The sequence below is a fragment of the Myodes glareolus genome, chromosome 5 (genome assembly GCF_982192425.1).
Source record: "Myodes glareolus chromosome 5, mMyoGla1.1, whole genome shotgun sequence".
NCBI classification, from domain to species: Eukaryota; Metazoa; Chordata; class Mammalia; order Rodentia; family Cricetidae; genus Myodes; species Myodes glareolus.
Genome location: NC_142030.1, coordinates 90,388,665 through 90,415,416, shown reverse-complemented (window position 1 = coordinate 90,415,416; position 26,752 = coordinate 90,388,665). Strand labels below are relative to the sequence as shown.

The window sequence follows — 26,752 nt, the reverse complement described above, 5'->3', positions numbered from 1 at the left end:
TGAGAAGATAGGGAGGTGAGAATTGGCAAGCAGAACAAGAAAAACTAGTGGTTTAAGGAAAGAAACAAAACCCCACTACAAGACACAAATGCTCAACAACCCAAACCACCACACACCTCAAAACTCAGGCACAAGGCATGAGCAAGTGAGGCAGACAATAAGGACATTTCAAAGGGTGCATTCTATAAAGTAGCACAAGGCAAACTTAGCATTCCCAAACAACCCACTCTTAATATGAAATCAAACCAAGAGATTCATTAGTTCTTTTGGGTAGAGGACAACGTGTTGGAACTAGGTGACATTAATGGACAAGCTTAAAAGACAATCCACACAGGTTGCCTTCTATAAGGAAGCCACACCTTTTGTGGATGTGGGATGGGAGAATTACACACTGTAGTTTCGTCATCTGTTTAAACCCCCTCAAAGAGCCAACATTCACCAATCTGCACACAATAAACATTGGGTGACAAGTGACCGTGGATATTGTGCAGCCAGGCAGACAAACCAATCTTCATTCCACAGCATGCAGGAAATTAAAAGTCCCTAACTGTTCAGTCAGAAGACATGCATATCTTTATTCCCCCACAACCCCGACTGTGTCCCCTCCCCATCAAAAACAGAGCTCCTGCTCTCCTGGAAGATGCAGATAAAACACAGGTGTCAAAAGAAGCCTTGCTCTGTCTACTGCAGAAGGCCTGGTGTTCACCATTCAAGTGCACATCCATGTCTGATCCACAGCAAGGCTGCCCAAACCCATTGTGAAAATTTGTGCTGCTTTGCCCAGCCATTTGCATACTGTGATGAGGAACTTGACCTTGTGTGAAGAAGCAGAGGACCAGAAGAGAAACTTGATCCAGGAGACCGGCTACAAGTGAGTGGTTTTTCTGACAGGACAGTTGAAAAGAATGAAGAAAGCAGACACTCTGCAGTGTTCCTGGGTAAGTGGGGGTGAACACACTCCTTCACTCTGTGTTTGACTACACAGAAGAAGTCAGGAGTCCACAGAAGACAACTGCAATCAGTCCTGGGAGCAGCTTTACTTAATCAGAAGCATCAACTTGCTTGGTTGCTTTGCTAATTCTACATTTCTGAACGGTGTCACTCAAGTATGGTGACGTTACTCAAGTAACGGTGTCACTAGAATCTGGGCTGGTAGATTGGGGTGTGGTGTGTGTGTGAGGGGGACTGGATGCCAGAGAGAACAGAGAAGGGAGACCAAGAAAGGCAGGCGGTGATGGGATGGTTTTCACTGGGGCAAGCGGTCAATCCTAGTTTGGTTCAGATACATTCTCCCTCAGAAAAGAGACGAGCAATGCTGTTAAGCAGAAGTTGTTAAGATTGGGAGAAGGTTAAGAAGTAGTGGGTGTTGGGGTAAGAGTGTCTCTTTTATTCTTCTGATGTTTAATATAATATAATATATATATATGTGTACACACACACACACACACACACACATATACATTATTTATTTATTCCTGGAGAAGAAGCAAGAGCATGGAGGTAGCAGCACACACAAACAGCCAAATAAACCAGCTGGATTTCCTATCTTAGGACCTCTCATCATTTTACAGATCCCGCAAAGACACTGCCTCCAGCAGCCTCCCCATCAGAATCGTGATTCTCTCTTCTCTGGCTAAGGCTGTCCTTGCTTGGCCTTTCTCCTCTGTAGCCTACAGTGTCACCCATGACCAGAGTGTTCAGAGCATAGAAGGCAAGGGACTTTGCCACTCAACTGTCAGCTCAACACTGCAGTGTACACAAGAAGCAGAAAGACACCTGGAACCTCGTGGAACAACAGTGAGGGCCTGCTTTCCATTCTTCGGTGGTTCTGTTGACCACTGCTGGTGAATTCCACCAGTCGGGTTGCCCCTGCTCAGATCTGTGTAACATTAGGCAGAATATAGTGGTGCGGGAGAATTGTCTGTATTCTGTCAATCATATTTTAAATAAATGCTGATTGGCCAGGCAGAAAGTATAGGTGGGAAAACCAGACAGGAAGTAGAGGTGGAGCAAAGAGAACGGGAGTATTCTGGGAAGCAGGAAGCTCCCTCCTCCACTCCTGTGCAGACCACCCAAGAGGCAGGATGTAAGCTGCCCTGCTGAGAAAGGTGTGTTAGCCCATGTGGCTAACATAGATAAAAATAATGGGCTAACGTAAGCTATAAGAGCTAATAAGTAGCCTGAGCTAATGGGCCAATCAGTTTATAATCTTATGGAGTCCTCTGTGTGATTTTCTTTGGGGCTTGCTGGCTGTGGGGTATCGGGTGGGACAGAAATCCCAACAAGCTGGCCTTCATGTTACAATGGAGGCTACCTCTAACCTTTATGTGGTCCCAGGCTTTTCTGTAACCTATTCTTGAAATATTTGAGTAACACAAGCTAGATTAAGTGAGCTCAAACTCAATGCCCTCTCTCCAAGTCCTGGTATAGATAGCTACTTTGGCCAAGACACAGGACCAAAACCCTCTCTTTAGTAGGTATGGGAGCAGTATTTTTATCTGCTATTGCCATCTTCATAGTTCTCAGAGTCATAGGAGGGCAGGGACCTTTGTGTCACTAGTTCATTGTCTTCTAGATCACTGAGTTTTTAATTTATTGCTTCTGGGTTTCTTTCTTTCTTTCTTTCTTTCTTTCTTTCTTTCTTTCTTTCTTTCTTTCTTCCTCTCTTTCTTTCTTTCTTTCAAGCAACTGAATACTTTATTGCAACAATTATGTGTGAAATTCAACAGAAAAAGAGTTGATTTGTGAGAATTAGTGTCAGAGGGTCAGAGCTTGTTTTCTGACTTTTCCTTTCCCTGTTGGGGCAATTAATAACACTCTGATGGGTAAACAAACGGAGGTGAAACAAGTGAAGAGGGATGGACAGGTGGAAAAAGAGGGAAATCTTTGAGAGAAGCAAAGAACAGTCATTTGGTTAGAGTTCAGGACTTCTAGAGATTAATGGGAACTAGCTACCGGTACAGGAGCTCAAGCAAGGAGTGAGGGCACCTGGACCAAGGGGTGGGGGTGAGGCTGAGGGATGGAGGAACTCAACTCCAACACAGGCTCGGGGAAGATGTGCTGATAGACAGTCACATAGGATATCACCAACTGATCCAGGGCTGGCATCCTCTGTGCCCAAAGCACAGGGTCTGATGCGTGAGAAGTATGTGGGGACAAGGGACGGCTGGTGGAGCTGGTATGGGGACAGCTTCACACACTCCTCATTTAGCCAGCCAACGCTTCCGTCTTTGAACATCAGTTCTCAAAACTGCTGGAACATGCTTCCTGAGGGGCTGATTGAAAGGTGACTCCTTCATAAGGCAGGAGACCAAAATAGGCTGGACCACCAGGTGAGTGTGGTGCACACTTTGGAGCTCAGCGTGTGGTCTGATGCACTAGAATACTGTGCTTTTCTACTCCCCTGTTGATTAGGGGTAGAGAAGCTTCTGGATAGAAGTCTTAGGGACCTTAGGGAGATCGGATCTGCAGGTTCAAGAGCTCTGGAATGGGAAAGAGGGTTTTAAATACATGACTGCCATTTCTGGGAGTTCCAGGGAAGGGGCAAGGTAGAGAAGGAGCAGGTGTGCTCTGTCTCCTTCGGTCTACGTTTGGGGGTTCAGGGCATGGGGTCTGACAGTTCCTCTAAGTCCCTTGGTCTCTGCCATCAAGTCTCTGGGACAGCCAGCACTAGCCCTTTCTGCCAGAGAAATGAATGACTAGCAGAACTGAAACTAGTTAGAAGGGATTAAATGAGGAATGCGGAAGGACCAGAGGGGGAGGTCTCTGCACCTGGACCAGGCTTATCTAGTGCCTTTGGGCCTAAAGAAGCCGCAGATGACACCTTCAGTCCCACCTCATACCAGAACTCTTAGCTAACAGGCAAAAAGCAAGTTAAGCTCAGAAAACCTGCTCCAAAGTCATGTGAACAACAGGCCATGTGACCTGGGGCTGGCAGTGAGGAAGGATGGACTGGACACTCAAGTATTTAAAGTCCAGAATATGTGTGATGGTGGAGAACCTTCTGTCACCAGGCACTAAAATGAATGACAATCTTTCCTCTGCTTCTCATTCGGGGAAAGTAAAATGACCAGAAAGTAGGAAGGCCTTAGCAAGCATTCAACACCCTGCTAACGAGAGCAGCAAGGCCTAGTCTGACATCTGACAGCTATGAAGTAAATCTGCACAGACAGATATGATACAAAGAATGGTTGCCGAACAACCAAACTAGATGAAAAGATCGGGGGAGGCTCTTCAGAAACGTTCAAACTCATAATCTTCTTACCTCATAGTACTGAGTGCTAGGGTGCCACATATGATCTCACGGGCCAGAAAATTTTTATTTCTCCTACTCATTTGTGAATTAATTGGTTCATGAACTAGAGTTATATTGAAGGTCATCACTGAGAGCTGAGAACAACACAGGGTGAACTAACTTCCCCTCTCTGACCTAGTTAGTGCTTCTGTTGCCTGCTAACAGTGCAGTGGTAGCCAAAAGGACTGCAGTGATTGAACAGGCTCAGTACTGGCTCCATTAGGGCAGGCCCTGGTTAAGGACCTGAGGGCAGAGGCTCTCTCTTGCCCCCAAGTGAAGAGACTTCCTAGGTCTTCAGTGGGACTGACTGACCTCATAGATAAAGAGTTAGACCCAGAAGAGGAGGAGAGGGACAAAGCAACAAACAAACCTGAGGCCAGGCAAAGCAAAACAAAGCAAAGCAAAGCAAAGCAAAGCAAAGCAAAGCAAAGCAAAGCAAAGCAAAGCAAAACAGCTCAAGGAAAGCAGCAGCAGCAAGCAAGGCAGGGGAGCAACCAGAAAACAGGGTTATTGCCTTTAAAATCGCTCAGGTTTAATAACTTTCCACCATTAAAATAATAAAACGAAAGGTCATATAGCCTGGTTTTAGCAGGGACTGGGGTCTCTCTCTCTCTCTCTTTCTTTTTGTCTTTTCTTCCTTTAAGTCAAAAGATCAAAGCGGGGAAAATGAAAAGGGTAAGTAACCACGGTTGGTTAAAGTAGATGCCACGTGCTCTCTGGTGGTTGCTTTAGCAAATCATGCATTGTAACAGACTCTCACTCACTGCCCACAGGAGGAGATGTAACGGCGGAAGAGGTGGAAGGGGAGGATTTGACTGGTGCAAGAGCGGCTGAATAGGAGCTAGGAACCAGTTTTACATCAAGGTGTTGGCTCATGTTCTGTCGCTTTAGGGCTCCCTTAAAAGAGGCTCCCGTCTGGAATGTGTTAATTACTTCAATCTGCAAAGAATCAGAGAGTAAGACAGCTTTGCTCCACAGTCAGAGAGAAGGGAGGAAGAGGAAGGTGGGGTCAGGAGGGCGGGGGCGGGGCAGGAGGGTGGGGCAGAAAGCCAGAGGGCTAGTCCCTCAAACCCAGAGCAGCAGGTGAGGATGAAGTTGGGAGGGCATTAACTGTATATCACACTTCATTTATGGAACAATTTGCTATGGATTTTCAAACACCCAGCTATGACCCCTGTAGCCTAGGATGGAGAGGTGTCCAAAGGCCTTGAGAACGAAGGTAAAAGAACTTCTCCCTACACCTAACAGCTAGGCAGAGGCCAGGAGCTTATTTGTCATTTTGACCTGTTCTCTTAAAAATAAGGCAGGCAGAAACTGTGGTCAGTATGTAAAATAAATGAAAAAAGTTAATTAAATATAATTTCAAAAATTAATTAATTTAAAAAAATAATACGGAAGCGAAGTATAGATTAGTGAAATTTAGGGCTCAGGAGCCTCTAAACCAACTAAGTCAACTATTTTTACAAAATTTCCAGGAAAATAACACATGTTTAAAGAAAAATGGGCAGCAGAGTAGTCCACACATGGCAACCATGGTGGAAAGACTCTTAGACTGACTTGCTTAGTTTGGGCGAGGCATCTTTCAGACCAGTCCTTCCTCTGGCTGCAGTGGAGCTCAGGTGGCCTCTTAGAAATCCACTCACTGCATTACTTAAGCACTGGAGACCTTCACAGGCAGACCCGTAGACAGGAGGTCTGCAATCTGTTGCTAGCTGGCGCCAGCCACAGCTGGCTGGCGGTGCCTGGAGGCTGTAGCTCTCCAAGTCTACCTGCCTACCAGACCAGGCCTCTGGCTTCCAGCTTGCTCTGCCTCAAGGATGGAGACAATTAATACCATCACTTTCCCACAGTGACTGTGATCTGGGGGTCTTCATCAATCTACTATCCTTCTCTTTGATCCCTAAGTCATAAGGAACAAACAGGACAGGATTTGTTTATCCTTCTGAGATCTGTTGGGATCTGGTAGGAACAGTTCAGAAGTACTGGAAAGGCACTGTCTCTGTCCTGTGACTGCATTCACAGAAGGTGAGGCAGCCGTCTCTTCTAGTATGCAAAGCCTCTGAGGGAAGCCATGAAATGGTTAGGGGTGGCCTCGGGTGGGTAGAGGCCAAGGCTAAAACAGCACCTCACTGAGGAGCTTTCCTGTTTTGGTGGACTGAGGGCTGAAGCTGTAGGTGTGCCCTTGAGGAAGATTCCAGCCCGTGAAGAAGGTAGAGGCTCTTTTCTAGATGCATACAGAGTTACAAGGTCCAACTTCCATAGTGAAATTGCATGTCCTGTTTACTGTTCTAAGAGTCCAGCCCTTTAACTCTTCAAATATTTGCTTTCGAGTGCTTTTACCTCCCCCAAACTAAAGGGTAAAGGGAAAGGGGAATCCCAACCAGGACTAAGCGGTAGTTTGGCAACACCTCCCATCCGACCTGCTGCAATGGGATGGGCAATCTGGACCAGCAGTATGACAGGAAGGGTTTTTTGTTAGGCCCCCACCGAGGCTGAGCAATGGATGGGGTGGGAGGGCTTCAGGCATGGAAGGTGCACTAGCGCACTCGGCATCATCCGCCCAGAGGTGCCAACAGCAGTGGCACCGTTGAATCGTGTCAAGGCATCGTTAATAGACTGCCTTTGGAGACTAAGTCTAGGCTTCTGCTTCTCTGTTTTGGAGGTGGGATCCTCCAAATATATAGCCCAGGTTGGCCTGGAACTAGAAACCCTCAGTCTCCTAAGTGCTGAGATTATAGACAGGTACCACCATGCTTGGTCTCAAATTTAGGCTTTAAAGCCATTTCCCAGCTACTGGGAAAGAGGTATGCCCAAAACTCCACGTGCAGCGGGACTGAACAGGAGTACAGGTGAGGGAATGGACACTGGCAGTGAAGGGAGGAGGAAGGTCCATGAATCTCTGCTCCCCAGAGGAAGACTGCCAAGAAGCCAGGAGGCTCTGGAATGAGAGATCCTGGCTAGGAAAAACAAAACAAAACAATCACACAGTAGAAGAGGAGGCAGGTGTTCCTGAAGGGAAGAAAAGCAAAGAGGTTATTTTGAAAAGAACAGACCCAAAGGACAGCAATAGGGGCTTTTGAGGTGGGAGTCAAGATGCTGAGTCACCCAAGGGACTCAGTGGAGGGTGGGTGGGCAGAGATGGGGACATGACATCATGAGGCAGTCTGCAGGTCACGATTCGATTCGAGCCCCAGAGCTCCCTACCTGTATCTCGCCCACTTTTTCACCTGGTGTCTTGTTCAGGGAAGGACAATTCCTACTGAGTAAACAGTTTAGGGTGTGCGTTCATTGCTTTTCCCTGTGCATGAAGGGCGGATGTGTGTGTATGGTGGGGTGGCCAGGCAATTTTCTAAACCAGTCAGTCGAAGGTCAGTTTTTGAAAATAAAATATTTTGGGGATCTCTAGCCAACTAGGAGGAAGAAACAGGCCTTGTTCCGGAGAATCCCCTTGAGATTTTAGAACTGATGGTTTGTTCAGGAATATTGAGACTAAAACAAGACAGGGTCGAGGGGCTGGAGCAGAGGAAAAGTATTGTCAATGCCAAGGCCAGTCCGTTCACCCAGAAGGTAATTATGGAAGGAAAGTGGAGGGAAAAAAAGCTACAGTTAGGGCGACAAGTAGGGGACTTACTTGTACTCCATTTCAGAAATGACAAGAGGGAAAGGGGTCAGAAAAAAAGGACAGCATCTTCCTCTTTGGGAAGCAAGTCTGAATCCTTCAAAAGATATCAACGGAGAGACTGTTGTTCATACCCACTTAATCATCAGGTTCCCCAGAGAGGCCTTACATCAGCCAGGATGATGTAGGCAGGCGAGTTTCTTTACCAAAGACCCCAGGTAACAGCTTCTACCACAACAGCAGCATGAAGGTCACGCCGAGTGACTGCTAGGGATGCCAAGTATTTCTTCCAGTTTTATGAAAACGGGGTCTCTTATTCCTTCTTAGGGGCAGGGAAGGGCTACACATTTCCTATGTTGGGGTCAAGATTGGGGTTGGAATAGCCTTATGTGGGAAGGCACTTTCACTGACAGACCTGAGGGGTGGGCTGTAGGGTCAACCACAGCTGAGGAACTTAGTGACCTCCAAGAGGAGTCCCTCAGAGACCTCTGGCCTTGTTGATCCCTGAAGCTATGGAGCACAGGCTGCCTTCCAGCAGCGAGCCTTAGGGAAGGGGAAGGGGAAGACTGCTGGGAATCTCTGCTTTCCTATCTCTTCCCAGGATGGGGAGATGGCTTCCCCCAGGGTAATAACAAGCCACTACAGAGTACCTGAGTCTGAATCCGGTTCAGGCCACGGAACCAGAGCACCTGGCCCCTGCGCAGCTCCATCTCAGCAAGATCAATCTCCTCCAGTCCCTCGGCATCCTTGGTGATATACTCCTTGGCAGTGCCATGCCCAGCTTCCTTCAGGAACTTCAGAGACTGGGTAGGTATGGCCGAGATGACCTGAGAGCAGTCGCAGCAAAGGGAGCAACAGCCAAATGGGAAAAGAAGAGACTTTAGCTGACCTGGGCCAGGCCCCTAAGAGGCTCCTCTACCCTAAGCCTTTCCCAGCAGGACAGCATCAAGAATCACCAATTTGTTAACCAATTGTTCCAGCTGTCAGCTCTCAGGAAGGTACCAACATTAAGGGACACACAGCAGGGGACGTAATTCCCATAACCTCCTAGCCCTGTGCCTTCCCACACTCACTTGGTCTCTCTCTCTCTTGGGTCTTCCTTCCCAGTGTGAGCCTTGTCTTTTAAGACAACAAAATTACAAGGCAGGCACACAGTGGGATGAAGAAATGGGGCTTGGGCAAATCAAGCCGGGAGGAGGGCACATTGTATGCATGGAGTTGAGGAGCTGAGAAAGGAATAGGAAGGCAGTTAGCTAAGAGTTTCACCCCTTCCTTAATCCCATCCCTAGTCTATGAAGGGGCACTAAGAGATTCTCAGTAGAGACTTGAGATCTGCAAAGAAGGACCCAGGCATTAAGGGAAGGGTGAAAACTCTTAGCTAAGCTGACATTATTGTAATTAATATTAACACTCACTAAGTACTTGTAACAGGTATTGCCCTATTTTTTGTTTAGTAACAATTAGTGATGATTCTGTTATCCTATGTTGAGGTCCCTGATAAATGGAGTGGTTAAGAAACCTGCCATGGCTACTCAGTTTGTGAAAAGGAGAAGGGTGGGGCTGGAGAAATGGCTCAGTGGTTAAGAGCACTGCCTGTTTCTTTTAGGGATTTTGAGTTCAATTCCCAGCAACTGCATGGTGGCTCATAACCATCTGTAGTAAGATCTGGTACCCTCTTCTGACATTGAGACAGAACACTGTATATATAATAAATAAATAAATCTTTAAAGGGAACTGGAGAGATGGCTCAGCAGTTAAGTACTGACTGCTCTTCCAGAGGTCATGAGCTCAATTCTAAGGTGTGTGTTGGCTCACAAACATCTGTAATGAGCGTCACCAGCTCTGTGAACTCTTCTACTTTCAAGACCCTCAGATTTATTTTTTTAAATGGAAAATTTTGATGTTTTTGCAGCCCCTAGGCATGGGCAGAGAACATAACCCTCTGAAATGAAGGCACCCCAACCCGGCACCCTGAGACGGAAGGAGCTTGAAACCATGATGGAGGGAAGGAGGGGGGAGGAGGTGAAACAGGAGCTGGGTGACTGTGGTCACTTGTCCCTTTTTTCAGAGCTGAGAGGTCCTCAGCCCTGAGGATCTGTAGAGGGCACACCACACTCACCTGACCCCACAAAAGTTCTCCAATCCCTATGAAGAGACACCACATCCATTGCTCCAAGCTGAGGCTTGTACAGCTGAAGGGCTTACCCCCAAATTCCACGATGAGAATCTGAAACAGAGCAAAGGGCAGCCCACCATGACGGAAACAACTCATAGGGAATCAGCCCTCCACCCACCAAGACTGACAAGGCGGCCGAGACCACAGTGCCCCCCTGCAGGGCCCAAGTGGGATAAGTCCTGATTTTCTTGTGGCACAGGAAAGAAAAACTCTAGAAGTGAAGGGTGACAGATACAATCTTTTAAAGCACTTCAATGGGAATCATGATGTCACATGACTATCTTGACAGTGACTAACATACGGTCTGGCTAGAGTAGAAGGGGCTAGAGGCCAACAGGTGACAGAGAAGGCACAGCAAGAAGAGGAACAGAGTCAGGAATGGGGTGGAGGGAGGGACTTTGCTGAGAGAAAAGCCAGCTTATCTTTTAAGATTGTGTGTGTGTGTATGTGTGTGGGTCTGTACTCCTGTACTCTGATCCACGTGTCAAGATTGTGTGTGTGTGTATGTGTGTGGGTCTGTACTCCTGTACTCTGATCCACGTGTCACAGAAGCCAGAAGAGAGTGTCAGGTCCCCTGGAGTTAGAGTTACAGGTGACGGTGGGTCAAATGATATGGGTGCTGGAACTCAAATGCTGGTCCTCTCTTACTGCTGAGCCAGATCTCCAGCCCCAGGAGGATGTGCTTTTGTGCTGTGACCTGTTCACAGTCCTTTGTAACCACATGCCTTCGTGAATCTCTGATTACGGCAAGAAGGAAGGGACTCATCTTCCCACTACCAGGCAGCCGGGCTTCTGACCCTGCCTCCCATAATGGGAGCCCAGGCCTTGGTTAGCACAGCAGCTGCACGTGCGCCAACCCATCCCTCTTTCCTCTGGGAGTCAGACGACATTTTAAGCATAAACCCATTCAGAACAAAAGGGCAGGGGTGGGGAGCTCATATTACCTGTACATACACATTTCACGTGTGCTGGCACGGAAAGGGGGTAGAAGATAGAGGCCCTTCTCTTGGTAACTATATGAACTGCCCCGTTAACTTAGAAAGATCATGAAAGTATTCTACAAGCCACATTTTCGCAGGTCACATGCTACCTTGCCCTGAGCACCCGACTGGGCTCAGTTCTAGAACAAGGTCATGGAAGCAAACCGAGAGTCCCAGCCTGTTTACTCACAGCCATGGTCCCCAGAACTCCCTCTCTCCTCATCTTGGGCACATCAGAGGCCTGGCTCCCAGCTTCTGCTCTCCAGCCCCCAGCCCTCCTACCCCAGCTTCAGACAGAATCTCACCTGGCAGAAGAACGTGCCTAAAACCACAGAGCAGAAGATGATGTTGCGGTAGATGCCCGCGAAGACGTTCTTCTCGCCGTGGATCTTGCGGGAGTTGATCTCGTTGAAGAGTTGCATCAGCACAAAGGTGTTGAAGACAATGGTGTAGTGCTGGCTGGGCGGGGAATGGAGAGGCGCCTTCCTGCCACTGTCAATATCGAACAGTTTATCGCCTAGTGGGGCAGGACAAGTTTTAGAGGATGACCATTATGGTGATGACTTGTCTGTGCTGTAACAAATAAAGCTTGCCTGACCCAGAGTGTGGAGCTAGCCACTAGTTAGCCACAGAGGCCAGGCAGTGGTGGCACACACCTTTAATTCCAGCACTTGGGAGACAAAGGCAGTCGGATCTCTGTGAGTTCAAGACCATGCTGAGCTACTTGAAATTGATCCAGTCTAAGAGAGAAAGACAGCCAGGCTGTGGCTCACACCTTTAATCCCCATACTTGGGAGTCACACACTTTTAACTGCAGCACTAGGGAGGTAGAGTCAGGAAGGGATTCGGCTGGGCAAAGAGAGGAGTATAAGGTGGGAGGAAACAGGAGCTCAAGCCAGTCAATCTGAGGACTCATGGAGATAGGATCTTGCCCACTTTGGCCTGAGGATTCAGCAGAGGTAAAAAGGTCTCTCTAGTGGCTGGCTCCTTTACTTCTCTAATCTTTCAGCATTTACTCCAATATCTGACTCTGGGTTGTTATTATTAAGATCAATTAGAATTCTCACTATGGACTGAGGTCTCAGTGAGGGTTCAGGCTAAGACAGAACATGTTGGGACAACCATGCTGGTAGCTTCTGACCATTAGAAAGTCCATGGTCAGACAAGTTTAACTGGCCAGTTTCTGAGTTATGAAAGTTATTGAACATTTTTTTTTTTTGATTTTTGAGACAGGGTTTCTCTGTAGTTTTTGGTGCCTGTCCTGGAACTAGCTCTTGTAGACCAGGCTGGCCTCAAACTCATGGAGATCTCCCTGCCTCTGTCTCCCGAGTGCTGGGATTAAAGGTATGTGCCACCACTGCCCGGCTGAACATTTCGTTCTTAAAATAAAACATTTACAAATTATTTTAGATTTATGTGTTTTATTTTATGTGTACAAGTGTTTTGTCTGTATGTACGCCTGTGAGCCATGTGTGTGCCTGGTGCCACTGGAAGGGGAAGCAAATCCCCTGAAACTGGATTCACAGAAGGTTGGGAACCATGTGGGTGCTGGGAGCTGAACCTGAGTCCTCTGCAAAAGCAATAGGTGCTTTTTTAAGTGAGGAACTCTTTCTCCAGGCCCTGTTAATGAAACGTTTGAGATGTTGCCTCTGGTCTCACTCCATCTGATTTTGTCGGTCAGTTGGCATCTGTTTCCCTGCAGTGTGGCACGACAGAAAGCGATGAGCACAGTAACTGTGTGCTGCGGATGCCCAGGCAGCACCCACAGGTGAAGCTGCTATTACATCGGCCTGTACGTCACCATCTATCAAACTACCCTCTCTTCTCAGCCATTCTCTGTCCCCAACAGAGCGAACACCCAGCAGCTGCCCTCCATCCCCCCTCCCCCCCGTTGCAGCTCACCGGCAAAGACGAGGACAAAGACGACCGTGAGCTGATATACTGCATGGCCCAAGATGTTCTTCATCATAGTGCGTGAGATCAGGGGCTTGTTTCTCCCGTAGGGGCGGCGCCTCAACAGAGACTCGGTAGGGGGCTCTGTGGCCAGGGCCAGTGAAGCAAAAGTGTCCATGATCAGGTTTACCCACAGCATCTGCACGGCTTTCAGCGGAGAATCCTGGTAGGAAGAAGAACCAGGCCTTTTAACTTGCTCCAGAAACCAAGCCCGTCTCACTTTCCAGCTCCATCATTCCCTTGAGGGGGCTTAGTTCCCACTACCCACCAGACCTGGAATTTGGCTACCTAGGTACGGATTGACCTTGACAAATTTAGTTCTCATTGCTGTAAGGGGAAAATAACATCTGACTAGCAAGGTCGCTTTGAAAAGACAAAGATAAGCCACATAGATGTACTTCATAGTTGCTGACAAAAAATACTAAATTAATGGGAGGTGAATGATGTGGGATTCCCCTCTGTATGCTATGAATGCGTTTTGTTACCAGTGGTTAATAAAAAAGTTGCTTTGGCCCCCAGCAGGGCAGAATAGAGCTGGGGGGGGGGGCACGACCAAGCTGAATGCTAGGAGAAAGTAGGCGGAGTCTGGGAGATGCCATGTAGCCATGGCTGCAGGAGACAGATGTGCTAGAACCTTGCTGATACCAGGAGCATCATGGTAAAATATAAAATGATAGAAATGGGTAAATTTAAGATGTAAGAGCTAACTAGAAATACACTTAAGCTATTGGCCAAACAGTATTGCAAATAATATAGCTTCTGCGGGATTATTTCTGGTCTGGGAAGCCGGGAACAAAAGAGCAGTCTCGGCCAATAGGCAAACCATTGCAGTAGAGACTATAAACCTGGTAGAGCTAACTGTGCAGGCAGTGCTGGACAACACTTGTCCTTAACCCCCCACCCTACGTTCTTCAGCCCTTGAGTCATCCCTGCCATTCGAGCCTCGCCCAACCTGAGTGATACAGGCTCCAGTAAATGCCACAATCACAGCCACCACATTGACAGTGAGCTGGAACTGCAGGAACTTGGAAATGCTGTCGTAGACATTCCGTCCCCACATCACTGCCTTCACGATGCTGGTGAAGTTGTCATCGGTCAGGATGATGTCTGATGCCTCCTTAGCCACATCTGTGCCCGCAATACCCTGAGGTGGGAGAAGAAGGCAGGCAGGCAGTGAGCAGTGCACACTCTGAAACCCAGGGTCTAAAAACTCTGACCTCTAAGAAGCCACAGAACCAGGTACAGGAGCTAGAGGGCACTAGAGTCACAACGGAAAACAAAGGGCACTCCAGTCACAGCAGAAAACACTTTCCGGCTGCTCTACGGAGAGGATTCCCTAAAGTGAGCAAGGGAAGGGCCATCACCCTCTAGTCCACATGGAGTTGAACCTCCCTCACTGCCTCTGCTCTTTGTTCTGAGGAGACTCTGGGCTGAAAATGCTGCACAATTCACAGAGAAGTGATGGGTGGATGCATATGTGTGGGAAGCAGTAAGCCTGGCTAGGATCCCCCATGGCTGCTCGCTGGTAGAAGAGACTATTACACAGCTGGAGTCTGACATCATCGACCGACTGCTGCCCCAGATGAGGAATTAGACATCTTTTAGAAGTCCTTTCTCCCTGCCCTACCACTCCCTCAACCTTAGAATCAAAAGGGTGGGGGCAAGTTCTATCTATTCTACCTCCAGATTCTTACATTTCTTTCAACACAAGCAAGACTGACGTCCATGTCTCCCCAGCACCTTTCTGAAACTGTGCACTTTGTTCTACGAAAAGCAGTCTTGCAGCATACAATGTTCTGTCCTTGTTCAGAACCCTGTCACTGGGGACCCACGAAGAATTTTTGAATAGCTATGTCAGTGGCTGGAAACTTTCTAGGCTGACAGTCCATGTCTTCACAGTAACCCTGGATTCATGTTCCAACCTGCTCTCAGGCAAGCTTTCTGCTCAAAATGTATTGGTTTATTAAAAATCCCCTGAACCACTTATTGCTTTATAAAGTCTGGGCTTTTAGTCCCATCATTTTTCTAAGCCTGAAACACCCGCTTTCTCTATATGTTTGAATTCTACCGATCTTTATTACCCAGTTCAGTTAAAACCTACCATCCCAGCACACAGGTCACTGTGGTGCCCAGCTTTCCTCCTTACCTTTTTTTTTTCCTTTGAGACAGGGTCAGATTTACCAGGCAGCCACAGTTGGCCTCAGGTTGCCTGTCTGCTTCCCAAGCAGAGGTGCACGGTACCATATACCCAGTCTGCATTTCTAGCCCACATCTTGCAACTTCTAACCCACAGGAGCTTATCCTTTTTTGTAAAATCTTTTAATTTTTATTTATGTGTCTCTTCTCTGTGTGTATGCGCACATGTATGCAGGTACCTCAGAGGCCAGAGGAGGGCGCTGGATTCCCTGAAGTAGGAATTACAGGTGATTTGTGAGCCACCCAAAAAGGGTGCTGGAAACTGAACTCAGGTCCTTTGCAAGAGCAGCAGTTGTTCTTAGCTGCTGAACTACGGCTCTCACCCCAGGAACTTATTCTTTATTTTGGCGTGTACTAGGTTATTGCGATTATCTACTAATATTATTTTACTACCTAGATTGCAGTAAATGAAAAATGTTTAGATAAGAGCATATAACTCAGTTTTTATATCAAAAAGTCCTACAGTGCAGGACATGGTAGTATGCCTATAATCCTAAGGCGGGAAGATGTATGGTTTGAGGTTAGATAGGTGACTCCTCCCCCTTCCTCCAATCCTCAGTACAGCTACATGCTGCCATCTGGTGCACTGTGAAAAGAAACAAGGACAGTCGTATGTTTGCATCTACTCACTACTATGAAATAATCTTCAGGCCACGCTGTCAACGAACTGAGGAAAAGAAAGGTAGAAAAAATATTTATCTGGGGGATGGAGCAGTTTTAAAAAAAAAGATTTACTTTTATTTTGTGTGTATGGGTGTTTTGCCTGCATATCTGTGTACCACAGGTATGCTTGGTGCCTTAGAGACCAGAAGGGAACATCAGATTCCTTGGAACTGGTTGTGAGCTGTCCTGGGGGTGCTGGAACCCACACCTGGGTCCTCCGGACAAGCAGCTAGTGTTCTTAACTGCTAAGCCATCTCTCTAGTCCTTATTTGATTTCTGTTGGTGTTTGTTTGTTTGGTGTTTTGAGGTAGGGTTTCTCTGTGTAACAGCCCTAGCTGTCCTGGAACTCACTTTGTAGACCAGGCTGGCTTTGAACTCACAGAGATCTGCTTGCCTCTGCCTCCCAAGTGCTGGGATTAAAGGTATGCACTACCATTGCCTGCATTGGCCCCTATTTTTTAATTAAAAAGTTAAATTATTTCATTTTATATGCATGAGTGTTTCACCTGCATGTATGTCTGTGCACCAAGCACATGTCTGGTGCTTCCAGAGGTCAGATGAGGGTATCAGATCCCCTGGAACTGGAATTTCAGGCAGTTGTGAGTCATCATGTGGGTGCTGAGAATAAAACCTTGGTCCTCTGGAAGAGCACCCCGTGTTATTAATCTCTGACTCATCTTTCCAGCCTATATTTTTTCATTTAAAAATTATGCTTTTTAATAATTTGATGGTGCATTCCTAGTATGATGTATTTACAGATAAAAAGAAAATTATATATATATGTATAGGATTGTCAAACAATAAAAAATAACTTAAAAACTGAAAAAAAAGTAAGAAAACTATTTAGCTCAGTATGGCAGCAAATCTATAAATCCAGGACTCAAGAGGTTAAGTCAGGGGATTGTGAGGCTAGGGCTTTCCTGGACTACATAGTAAGGTTGAGGCCAGCCTATCTTCATAGTGAGACTCTGTCTCAAAACAAAATGATAAAAGAATTGTTTTTAGTAATTATTTTTATTATTTTATAACTAGTAGATATGTTTTAGTCAATAATTACATTAAAAACATTAGGAATCATAGTTTTTATCTTAAGAACTACAAATATAGAATCAGGGACGTTAGAAACAAAGCAGAGAACTAGAAATAAATTAGGAGGAGGTCAGCATTCCAGAATTTTAAATTTGAGTGAGAAACATGAACATTAATTTAGGACACATTTAATCTTAAAAATAGACATAGAAACAAAGCTAGGCTGTGAAAGGTCATCTCTTAGCTTGGTTAAAGAGATGGTGTGTGCTCAGAGGGGAGACACACCTTCATGCTCTGTTCATGTTCCCTAATGTGGCTTGTAACTAAAATGAGGCAAGGCACACTGAAGAAATGCATGGTGTCAGATCCGAGATAAGAAATAGGTCCAGTTGGTTGGTGGTGGCGCATGCCTTTAACCCCAGTGCTTGTGAGGCAGAGGCAGGTGGATCTCTGTGAGTTCGAGGCCAGCCTGGTTCTATAACAGGCAGGGCTACACAGAGAAACCTTGCCTTGAAAAACCAAAATAAGTAAATGAAAATAGTCCCAATCTTTCTGCAGTGTCTTATTGGGCAAGAAACTAAGAAAGCGATAAAAAGACACCCAGGGTTACATTAAAAGGACTCAGAGACACTGAAGAGGCCCCTCCTGGCTAATTAAGGGTCAATTTGAGCATCAAGACAAAAACAAGAGCAATGCACTGAAACACATCGAATATATATTCATATTCCCTTGTTTCGGCTGAGGTATACCTCAGTGGTAGGACATTAGTTTGATATGCTTGAGGCTGTAGGTTTAAGTCCAGTACTGGGGAAAAAAATCATGTGTTTGTAATAATACTTTTTTTTTTTTTAAAAAAAAACAAGCCATTGGTGGTAAGGAAAGGAAAAGAATTAAGCATTTAAAACGCCTTTCATGTGGGGCCTGAACCACAGAGTACGGACAGAGGTGGAGGGAAATCTCGCTTTGTGTAACTATTCAAGTACATAATAAATAAATCAAGAATACTGTCATTTCACAATCTCCAAGGAGACATAGAACCGATTGATTCTAGAACCAATGTATAGAAAATAAAAGGGACAAACCAGACATAGTGGTTTATACTTAGTGTATATGTGTACAAGTATACATAGTGGTGTATACTTGAGGATTCCAGGCCCCAGAAGGCCTAGGCAGGAGGACTGCTTCAAGTATGAGGATAGCCTTGGCTACAGACTGAGGGGAAAGGCCAGACCATGTCTCAAAACCCAAAATGAGGCAAAAAAAAAAAAAGACAAAAAACAAACAAACAAAGCAAAAAACAAAAACCAAACCAGATGTGGCAGGGCAGGACACCTTTAATCTCAGTACCTGAGACAGAGTAGCCTGTTCCAGGCCAGTCAGGTACATAGTAAGCCCCAACTCATAAGAAGCCCTTGTTATGCAAACCTGATGACTTGAGTTTGATCCTAGCATCCCACAGAGGAAGAAAACCAACTTTCCAAAGCTGTTCTCTGACCACCAAGCCCACACATTGGAAGGTCCACAGACACGTATACACACAGAGTTAGGGGTGATGCAAACAAAACATAAAACCCCACTTAAATCAGTGCCAAGGGCCCAAACAATATCAGGAGACTAGGAACAGGAATACAGTGAGCACATTCGTGCTACTGAACCGTCTGTGCAGACAATAGACCCAGTTCCTTCAACATAAAACAGCTAGGACTAAAGTGGAAGGGAACTGTGTGTGACCCGGAGGCTGTCATCCTAAGAAATGCCCACTTGCAAGGGCTGGCTCCTGGGAACTTGGCTCTCAGAATACGCTGGCCGGCACTTAATAACTGAGACGAGGTAGCTCACTCACACACAGTCGGGTGTGTCCAACCTTTTGACATTGTGACGACAGTGTCACCTACCAAGTTCTCACTCTAAAAGGGTGCAGTGGAGTTACAACAACAACAACAACGAACACCACATACACCCCCCGCCCCATCTCAAGGTATGTAGAGTATGTTTTACAGTTTTGGGCTGGGCCTCATTCATAGCCATTCTCGGCTGCATGTAGCCCACAGACACTTGGCAGAATGTGCTGAAATCATCTGGCTTCTACTTCCCTTTAGGGAGTCTGGGATTTTGGTATGTGTTAGAAAGTTCCCCAAAGGGCAGTATTAATAAGAGCTGGGGGACCTGGGTGTGAGGGCCTCCCTGTCAGAGGAATTATACACACGGCTGACTGTGACAAATACAGAAGAATGGACTTCCCTAGTGGCAGGGGGAGCACAAGGAGGCTGCATGTGGGTTCCTCTGGATTCTGCCAGTATCTTTTTCTTGGGATCTAACTGTATCCTCATCACACAACTATAACAAATACTAGCCATGTGTGCACCGAGTACATAGGCCAGGTTCCACAAGTCCTTTTTTGGGACACAGGCTGATATCAACTCAGTGGTCCTCAAACATGAGGGCACATTAGGACCCCCAACTCCAGGCAGGTTTAGCAGACTGGGGTGATGCCTGAGAGTTTGCATTTCCATAGGTTTCCAGGTAACTGCTAGTGCATTGGAAGTTGGGATACAGTTTTAAAACTGTATCATTTTATGTGTATGGGTGTTTTGCCTGCATATAGGTATATGCACCATAGGTGTGTCTGGTGCCTGCAAGAGAGCGAGTCAGATCCCCTGGAACTGGAGTTACAGATGGCTGTGAATTGCTTTGTGGGTGCTGGGAATTGAACCTTCATCCTCGGTTAGAGCAGACTCTTTGCCAATGAACTGTCTCTCCAGGCCCATATAGGACACACTTTGAGAGGCACTGCTGTGGATTCAGACACTCCACCGACGCTTCAGACAGCTATAATGCGTGGATACTATTTGGATTCTGATTTGGACAGATAAAGCATAAAAACATTTATGAGTCAGTGGGGGAAATTTAAACACTGACTAGAATTTGGCAATAGTAAGAAATTGTCAGGTTTTTTTTGTTTTGTTTTTTTAGATTTATTTATTTATTTTGTATACATTGTTCTGTCTGTATGCATGCCTTCATGCCTTAAAAGGGCACCAGATCTCATTACAGATGATTGTGAGTCACCATGTGGTTGCTGGAAATTGAACTCAGGGCCTCTGGAAGAGCAGGCAGTGCTCTTAACCACTGAGCCATCTCTCTAGTCCCATCACTTTTTCTTTTAAATGAGAAATTCTATTATAATTCTTTATACACATTTAATTTGTATTATTTAGAGATATATTCAAAATGTGATGAGAAAATGTCTTTGACCGACTACAAAATAATTCATCTGGATAGAGAATACTGTGGGGGTGGCTTGTGGAGTAAGATGGGCCACAATAATTACTGAAGCAGAGTAGCATGCCTATGGGGATTCATTATATGACACGAACTTCTTAGGCATACTTTTGAAATTTCTTAGAATTAAAAACCGTGTTTAGTTAGTTTGTTGTTTTTTTAGAGCTACTTAGGCGCTAGAGAAATTCTTGGTGGTTAAGAGCACGCACTGCCCTTCTAGAGGACCAGAGCTTGATTCCCAGCACCGATACTGGATGGCTCACAACTGTCTCTGGCCTGCATGGGCATCAGTATACTTGTGAATATGCTCATATAGACACACATATATACATGTAATTACAAAAAAAGAGTTCCATAAAGATAGGCTCCTCTCTTTCTTTCTTTCTTTCTTTCTTTCTTTCTTTCTTTCTTTCTTCCTTTCTTTCTTTTAAAAATATTTATTTATTATGTATACAGTATCTGTCTGCGTGTATGCCTGCATACCAGAAGAGGGCACCAGATTTCATTACAGATGGCTGTGAGCCACCATGTGGTTGCTGGGAATTGAACTCAGAGCCTTCGGAAGAGCAGGCAGTGCTCTTAACCACTGAGCCATCTCTCCAGCCCCAGCTCTTTTCTTTCTTTTTGAGACAGTGCCTTACTGTCCAAGCTGGTCTGGAACTACCTATATAGACCAGGCTGGTCTTGAACCTGAGATCCTCCTATTTCAACACCTCAAATGTTGAGATTACAAGAGTGTATCCCCAATCCTGGCTAATATGACACTGGCACACACATGCATGCACGTGCGCACATGCGCACATACACACCTACCTCTCTAAATTCCCTTCCACTTAGATCCCAACAACAGTGGACTTGGATGAGAGTCTGGGAGCAGTAAGCTCCTTGAATGTGAGGATGCACTTTGTAGTCTGGGGACTTCCAAGCTTCTCTGCAGGTCAGAAGCAGAGGCTGTGCTTGCGACAACCATTAAGCCTCCATCACCTGTTGGGGACCAGCCTGGACATAAATCAATTCTTATACCAGAGTGGAGGTGTGGGAATAAATGAGGTACAGTTCACATGACACCATCGGGAGGGAGTTTTCCGGGATCATTCAAATTCTGAAAACACAGCCTGAAAACTCGCTCACATTTATTTTCCAAACGGCTTTTATATCAAGGTAAATTGAGGGGGGCAGGTAACACAAACTTCCTAGATGGGGGGAATGACTTAGGTCATTGTCCTGCCTATGCCTTTTTTATCATGGCTACTGAAAACACCTCTTCCCCAGGCAACCTCCTAATTTACAATAGAAGGAGCAGAACAATATTAGCATATCATGATCACTTGGTAGGATGGCTTTTACTATCAAAGAGTTTTTGATAGTAAAGTCAGGTTTTGATTTAAAAAAAAAAGTCAGGTTTTTACTATCAAAGAGCCAGGCGACCACCTTCTGTGTGGTGCAAATTGCTCCTTGTAGGCCGCTCAGAATTCTCTGACCGCCAGACAATGTAGGAATGGGCCCTACAATCACCACCGCCAAAAAAACGTCAAACCAAACCTCAAAGGCTTCAGCACCCATTGATCTCACTGAAGCAAGATATCTCTTTGGGATGTTTGACTTACAAAGGAACTTGCATGAGGCTCTAATACACATGGGCTCACATGTACAGAGCATGCACTGAACATGCTCTGTGTGGAAGCTGAATCTTCTGTGATTCACACAGGCAAACGCCACCAGCACAGTGCTCTTGTTTTCCCGGGTGAGGTGCTTTGTGATGTCCCCCATGGCCACCATCTGTTTTTCACACACATTGTTGGCCAGGTAGGTAGGAGAGATGGAGAGGGGAAGAAGGGCGCAGGCGGGATGTGAAGGTACAGGAGGCAGAAGCCTGTCCTGGCTCCTGATGGGTCACCCCGGGGAGCTTACCATGGCGAAGCCAACATCTGCTTTCTTTAGAGCAGGTCCATCATTTGTTCCATCACCGGTGACAGCCACGACCTGCCGCTGTTCCCCGACCGTGCTGTCAATGATACCTGGGAGAAGAGGCACACACGCACTGGAGTTTGCAGCAGTTTGAAAAAAAAAATGGCCCCCAAAGGGAGTGGCACTATTAGGAGGTGTGACCCTGCTGGGGGAAGTGTGTCACTGTGGGGGTGAACTTTGAGGTCTCCTATGTTCGAGCTACTCCCAGCATCAGACACCACTTCCAGTTACCTGGAAGATGTAGGCTACCTCTGGCTACTCCGGCACCATATCTGCCTGCATCCCATCATGTCCCATCATGATGATAATGGACTGAACCTCTAAACTCTAAGCAAGGCACCATAATGTTTTCTTTTATAAGAGTTGATGTGGTCATGAGGTCTCTTCACAGCACTAGAAACTCTTAGGACAGAGGTCATGTGGCAAGTATTGTTTCCTATGAAAGGGATACTTTTTTTTAATTGATATTTATTGAGCTCTACATTTTTCTCTGCTCCCCTTCCTGCCTCTTCCCTTCCCCTTCAATCCTCCCCCAGAGTCCCCATGCTCCCAATGTACTCAGGAGATCTTGTCTTTTTCTACTTTCTACTTCCCATGTAGATTAGATCTATGTAAGTCTCTCTTAGGGTCCTCACTGTCGAAGGCAGACATCTGGGTCAAGTGTACCACCTCAGCCTACTAGCAAGCGACTGACGTCCCTGCCCCCAGCTCTAGACAGCTGTGATGGTCCACCCCTGAACCCCAGTACTTGGGCAGCAAAGGCAGAAGATTAAGAGTTCTACGTCATCTTCAGCTATATAGGGAGTTTGAGGCCAATCTGGGTTACGTGAAAACAACGTTACTTGTCTCAACAACCTCCTGCCCCATCTCCAGATGGTGGCTGTCAGGGGAAACCACAAAGCGCCTCACCCTGGGAAAACAAGAGCACGGTGGTGGTGGTGTTTGTCTGTGTGAATCACAGGGAATTCGCCTTCCACGTAGAGCATGTTCAGTGCATGTTCTTCACGTGTGAGCCCATGAGTACTACAGCCTCTTAGCTGGTGCCTTTAAAGTCAAATATCCCAAGGTCAGGTGTGGTGCCTTTAATCCCAGCACTGGAGAGGCAGAGGCAGGTGAATCTCTGTGAGTTCAAGGCCAGCCTGCTTTACAGAGCAAGTTCCAGGACAGCCAGGGCTGCTACACAGAAGAAACCCCGTCTCAAAAAAACTAACTAACTAAATAATAAACACAAAAGTCAAATATTATAAAGAGGTATCTTGGTTCAGACAGCAATAACAACAACAAAAAAAGAACCCCCCAAACTCTACTAAAACTCCAAACCAAAAATCTCAACTCTATTATATCACATACTTGCCAGGGGCTCAGATATTTGCTAAATTCAACGTTTACCATTTTAGCCTGGAACCTCTCCTAGGACTTCCTTCCTGGGGATAGGAGAGTACTTTGACTAAAGTCTCTTTGTTTGAGACAAGGTCCTACAGCTCAGGCTGGCCTCAAACTCACTATGTAGCCAAAGATGACCTTGGACTTTGGATCCTTCTGACTCCAACTCCTAAGTTCTAGGACCACAGGTGTAAGTCTCTATGCCTAACTCTTCCATGGGTAAGCCTTTTCTGTTCTTTTTGGGGGTATAGGGGGGGTAGGAATTGAACTCAGGGCCTTGTGCATCCTAGGCAAGTTTTCTGCTACTGGCCACATCTCCAGCATGGCCAAGGATGGCTCTTCATCTGTCTTTCCCTAGGCCTGCCCACATCTATGGCAGGCACACACACAGGCTGACCTCACCTTTCACCAGGGTGTGCTTGTCCGTGGGGGAAGACCGTGCCAGCACCCGAAGCTTGGGCCAGATCTTGTCCAGCTTCTCTTGTTCCACCTGCCAATACCAGAGGCACCTGGGTCAGTCACACTCAGAGCCACTGCTCAGTAAAGTCTAAGCCCTCCACATCCTCTCAGCTTCCAAGAGTGCCGGAACGTCATAGCCCTGGAGGAACCCTTAGTTCCTGGCCTCTGGGGAAATGGGACAACCAATATGGCTTCACTGATGGCTGACCATACAGGCCCTTTTTTTCTTTTCCCTTCCAACTTCCTTTCTGGGAGCCCAATGCTTATTTCTTAGTCCTTTATAGGAGGAGGTCAGGGTTAACAGCTTGCTCAGGGGCTTCCAAGGAGCTGCTGGGGTCTTAGGTCTGAGTCCATGTAGACCTGGAAGCTTGAATCTATTCCATGCCCAGACTGCACCCAAACACAAGCCCATCCCACCCACAGCAGCCCAGGGCGGTGACACTGGAGGGGTAGGGTGGGGGGAAGCAGAACAAAGATCATTCTATGAGTTCAAAAGCAGAAAGATAATGAAGTTAGCGATTCTGCACCCACAGGTAATTGAATGAAGACGAGACAACTCCCCATTCACCATACAAGCAGCTGTGGTGGGAAGGGCTGTTTCACTATGAATAGACTCCAGTTTAGAAGCCACCCACTTGCTCCCACAAGCCCCAAACACTGCACACTAGAACCAGCCATTCCCTTGGAAGTGGCGGCCCGGCTGCTCCCTCTGGGGGCCTACCTCGCCCTTTTCATTGCGGATAAGCCTGTTGAATTCTTTGCCTTCTAAGCACAAGAAGTCATCTCCAGGGGTCAGAATGCCACATTTGGTGGCGATGGCCCGTGCTGTGTTGACATTATCACCTGTCACCATTCTGACAGTAATGCCAGCCCGTCTGCATTTGCTAATTGCATCTGGTACCTGAGCCGAGTGAAGAAAAAAGAAAAGTGATCATGAGAGTGAAGATGCATGGCCCACTACCCTGGTTCAGCTCTCACTTCCCTGAAGACAGGACAGAGGCAATGGCCGGTCATTGTTACAGTGCTCAGTACCCCCTTGCTTCTGTCCATCCGACGGTGGGCATTTAAAATTCACTCATGATCTCAGGTTGAAGGATAATTTGCTTTGGGAGCCAGATGTGAACACTTGTGCCTCCCCATCCTCCAGGTTCCCTGGTGATGTGGCCACTGTTCTTCTTCCCAGAAACAGTTTGAACTACTCTCTGCCCACCTGGCCCAGGCTCCAACTCACGAGTGTAGTGGCATTTCATTTATATTTTAATAAATAAAGCTTGCCTGAAGATCAGAGAATAAAACAGCCCCACTGGTCAGCCTTAGAGACCAGGCAGTGGTAACACACACCTTTAATCCCAGTAGCCATACTACTTGCATAGTAACAAAAAACACCACTACACTCCTGCTGGGGACCCCCACTGTCCAGAGACCTGCAGGGCTCCAGGCACAGAGCTCCAGCTGCAACCTGGACAGGCCCCCCAAGGCCGGGTTCCCAGCACCACGACAGGCTCTGGAGTGGATGCCAGGACAGCCAGCCCCAGGAGCAGTGTGTGGGAAGGACAGCTGCAGAACCTGGTGCTGTCAGAATAAGTGTCCACCGATATGAGCCTTCATGCCCTCTATGTGCACCAGCTCCACAAGGGCAGACCCAGGCTGAGCCCGAGTGACATGTGTGGCACCGCCAGGAAAGTGATGAGAGTGGAGAGAGTGCCCCTGTAGAGGGGGGAGAGGGTGCCCAGGCCCCCCAGCCTATCCCCCAGTCTGCCAGCTATCCCTGTGCTACACCCCAGCCTGGAGCACCCGAGACCACTGCCCTGCATGGGGGCTTCCAGAGGCGCTATGGGGGCATCACAGATCCTGGCACAGTGCCCCAGGCTCCCTCTCCCTTTGCCAGGCTGCCCCTGGGAGGATGGACAGAAGATGGGCAGCCAGGGTCAAGACATCTGGAATCCATGAAGAGGAGGGCTCGGAGGACGAGCTGCCCCCTTAAGTGCACAAGATATAGACAAGGCAGAAGAGGCTCCTCATGCTCCAAGATGGAGGCAACACTGCCCTGCCAACCATCTGTCTGACGTAAGAGGGCTTCTCTGAGTGTAGTCAGGCTCCCCCCACACTATCTTTTGACACTAAGATGGGAGGTTTCAAAATTGCAGGAACAGGATGGAAATTCTGTACTATCCTCTTTAACTTTTAGCATGGGCACCTGGGAGTTTGAGGCTTTCCTGGGCCCCGGGGCTGCTTACTGTACTCCTCCCACCTGCACGAGGGACTGTTAGGGCAGGGCTGTGACCTCAGTCATCTATATCCCAGCAGGAGAGCTCTGCCCTGCAACCCTCACTTCCCTAACGGAGGGTGAAGGGCAATGGACTCACCCCAGCCTAGGGCTTTGACATTGCACGCTGGGATTCAGCTCCAACCCTTTTCCCACACTCCGTTTACCCCAGCTCTGCTCAACTGTGGCAGGTAAACTATGCCGAAAGTGGTGGACTCTGCTGTCCCAGTCAGCAGCAGAACAGGGTGGCAAACCCTACACAGCTTAATAGCCCTTAATAAAGAAAGAACTTTGAAAAAAGATGCCACTACACTCGAGCTCATTGTAGTGGCAGGATACCGTCACCATCTTGGCCTTGACATGAACTAGCTCATCTGAGTTTTTTGGCCTTTTTGAATCCCTCGTGCCTAGAACAGTGTTCTGCACACAGAGATTGCTCAAAAAGACTATGTCACTGAAAGAAGGTGGCTAAAGAGTAAGTTGC

At 47.0% G+C, this 26,752-nt stretch overlaps 1 protein-coding gene and 1 long non-coding RNA gene across 6 annotated transcripts in view; one reads left to right on the top strand and one right to left on the bottom strand.

Moving 5' to 3' along the window:
- Atp2b4 (ATPase plasma membrane Ca2+ transporting 4) overlaps positions 1–26,752 on the bottom strand; it is a 105,183-nt gene that overhangs the window by 4,580 nt on the left and 73,851 nt on the right. For 2 of the 5 annotated variants that reach the window (XM_048430779.3, XM_048430780.3), the window contains 9 exons: positions 24,724–24,903; positions 23,946–24,033; positions 22,104–22,210; positions 13,975–14,166; positions 12,972–13,185; positions 11,375–11,586; positions 10,033–10,140; positions 8,564–8,740; positions 5,059–5,233 (listed from right to left, as the gene is read on the bottom strand). In XM_048430779.3, the coding sequence (XP_048286736.2) occupies positions 5,059–5,233; positions 8,564–8,740; positions 10,033–10,140; positions 11,375–11,586; positions 12,972–13,185; positions 13,975–14,166; positions 22,104–22,210; positions 23,946–24,033; positions 24,724–24,903 (1,453 nt within the window). The remainder of the gene's footprint in view (positions 1–5,058; positions 5,234–8,563; positions 8,741–10,032; positions 10,141–11,374; positions 11,587–12,971; positions 13,186–13,974; positions 14,167–22,103; positions 22,211–23,945; positions 24,034–24,723; positions 24,904–26,752) is intronic. The other 3 variants (XM_048430778.3, XM_048430776.3, XM_048430782.3) reach the window with 2 other exon arrangements.
- On the top strand, positions 805–2,213 carry LOC146894987 (uncharacterized). The gene is made up of 2 exons (XR_015001433.2): positions 805–938; positions 1,572–2,213. It is a non-coding gene; the product is annotated as an uncharacterized LOC146894987 (long non-coding RNA).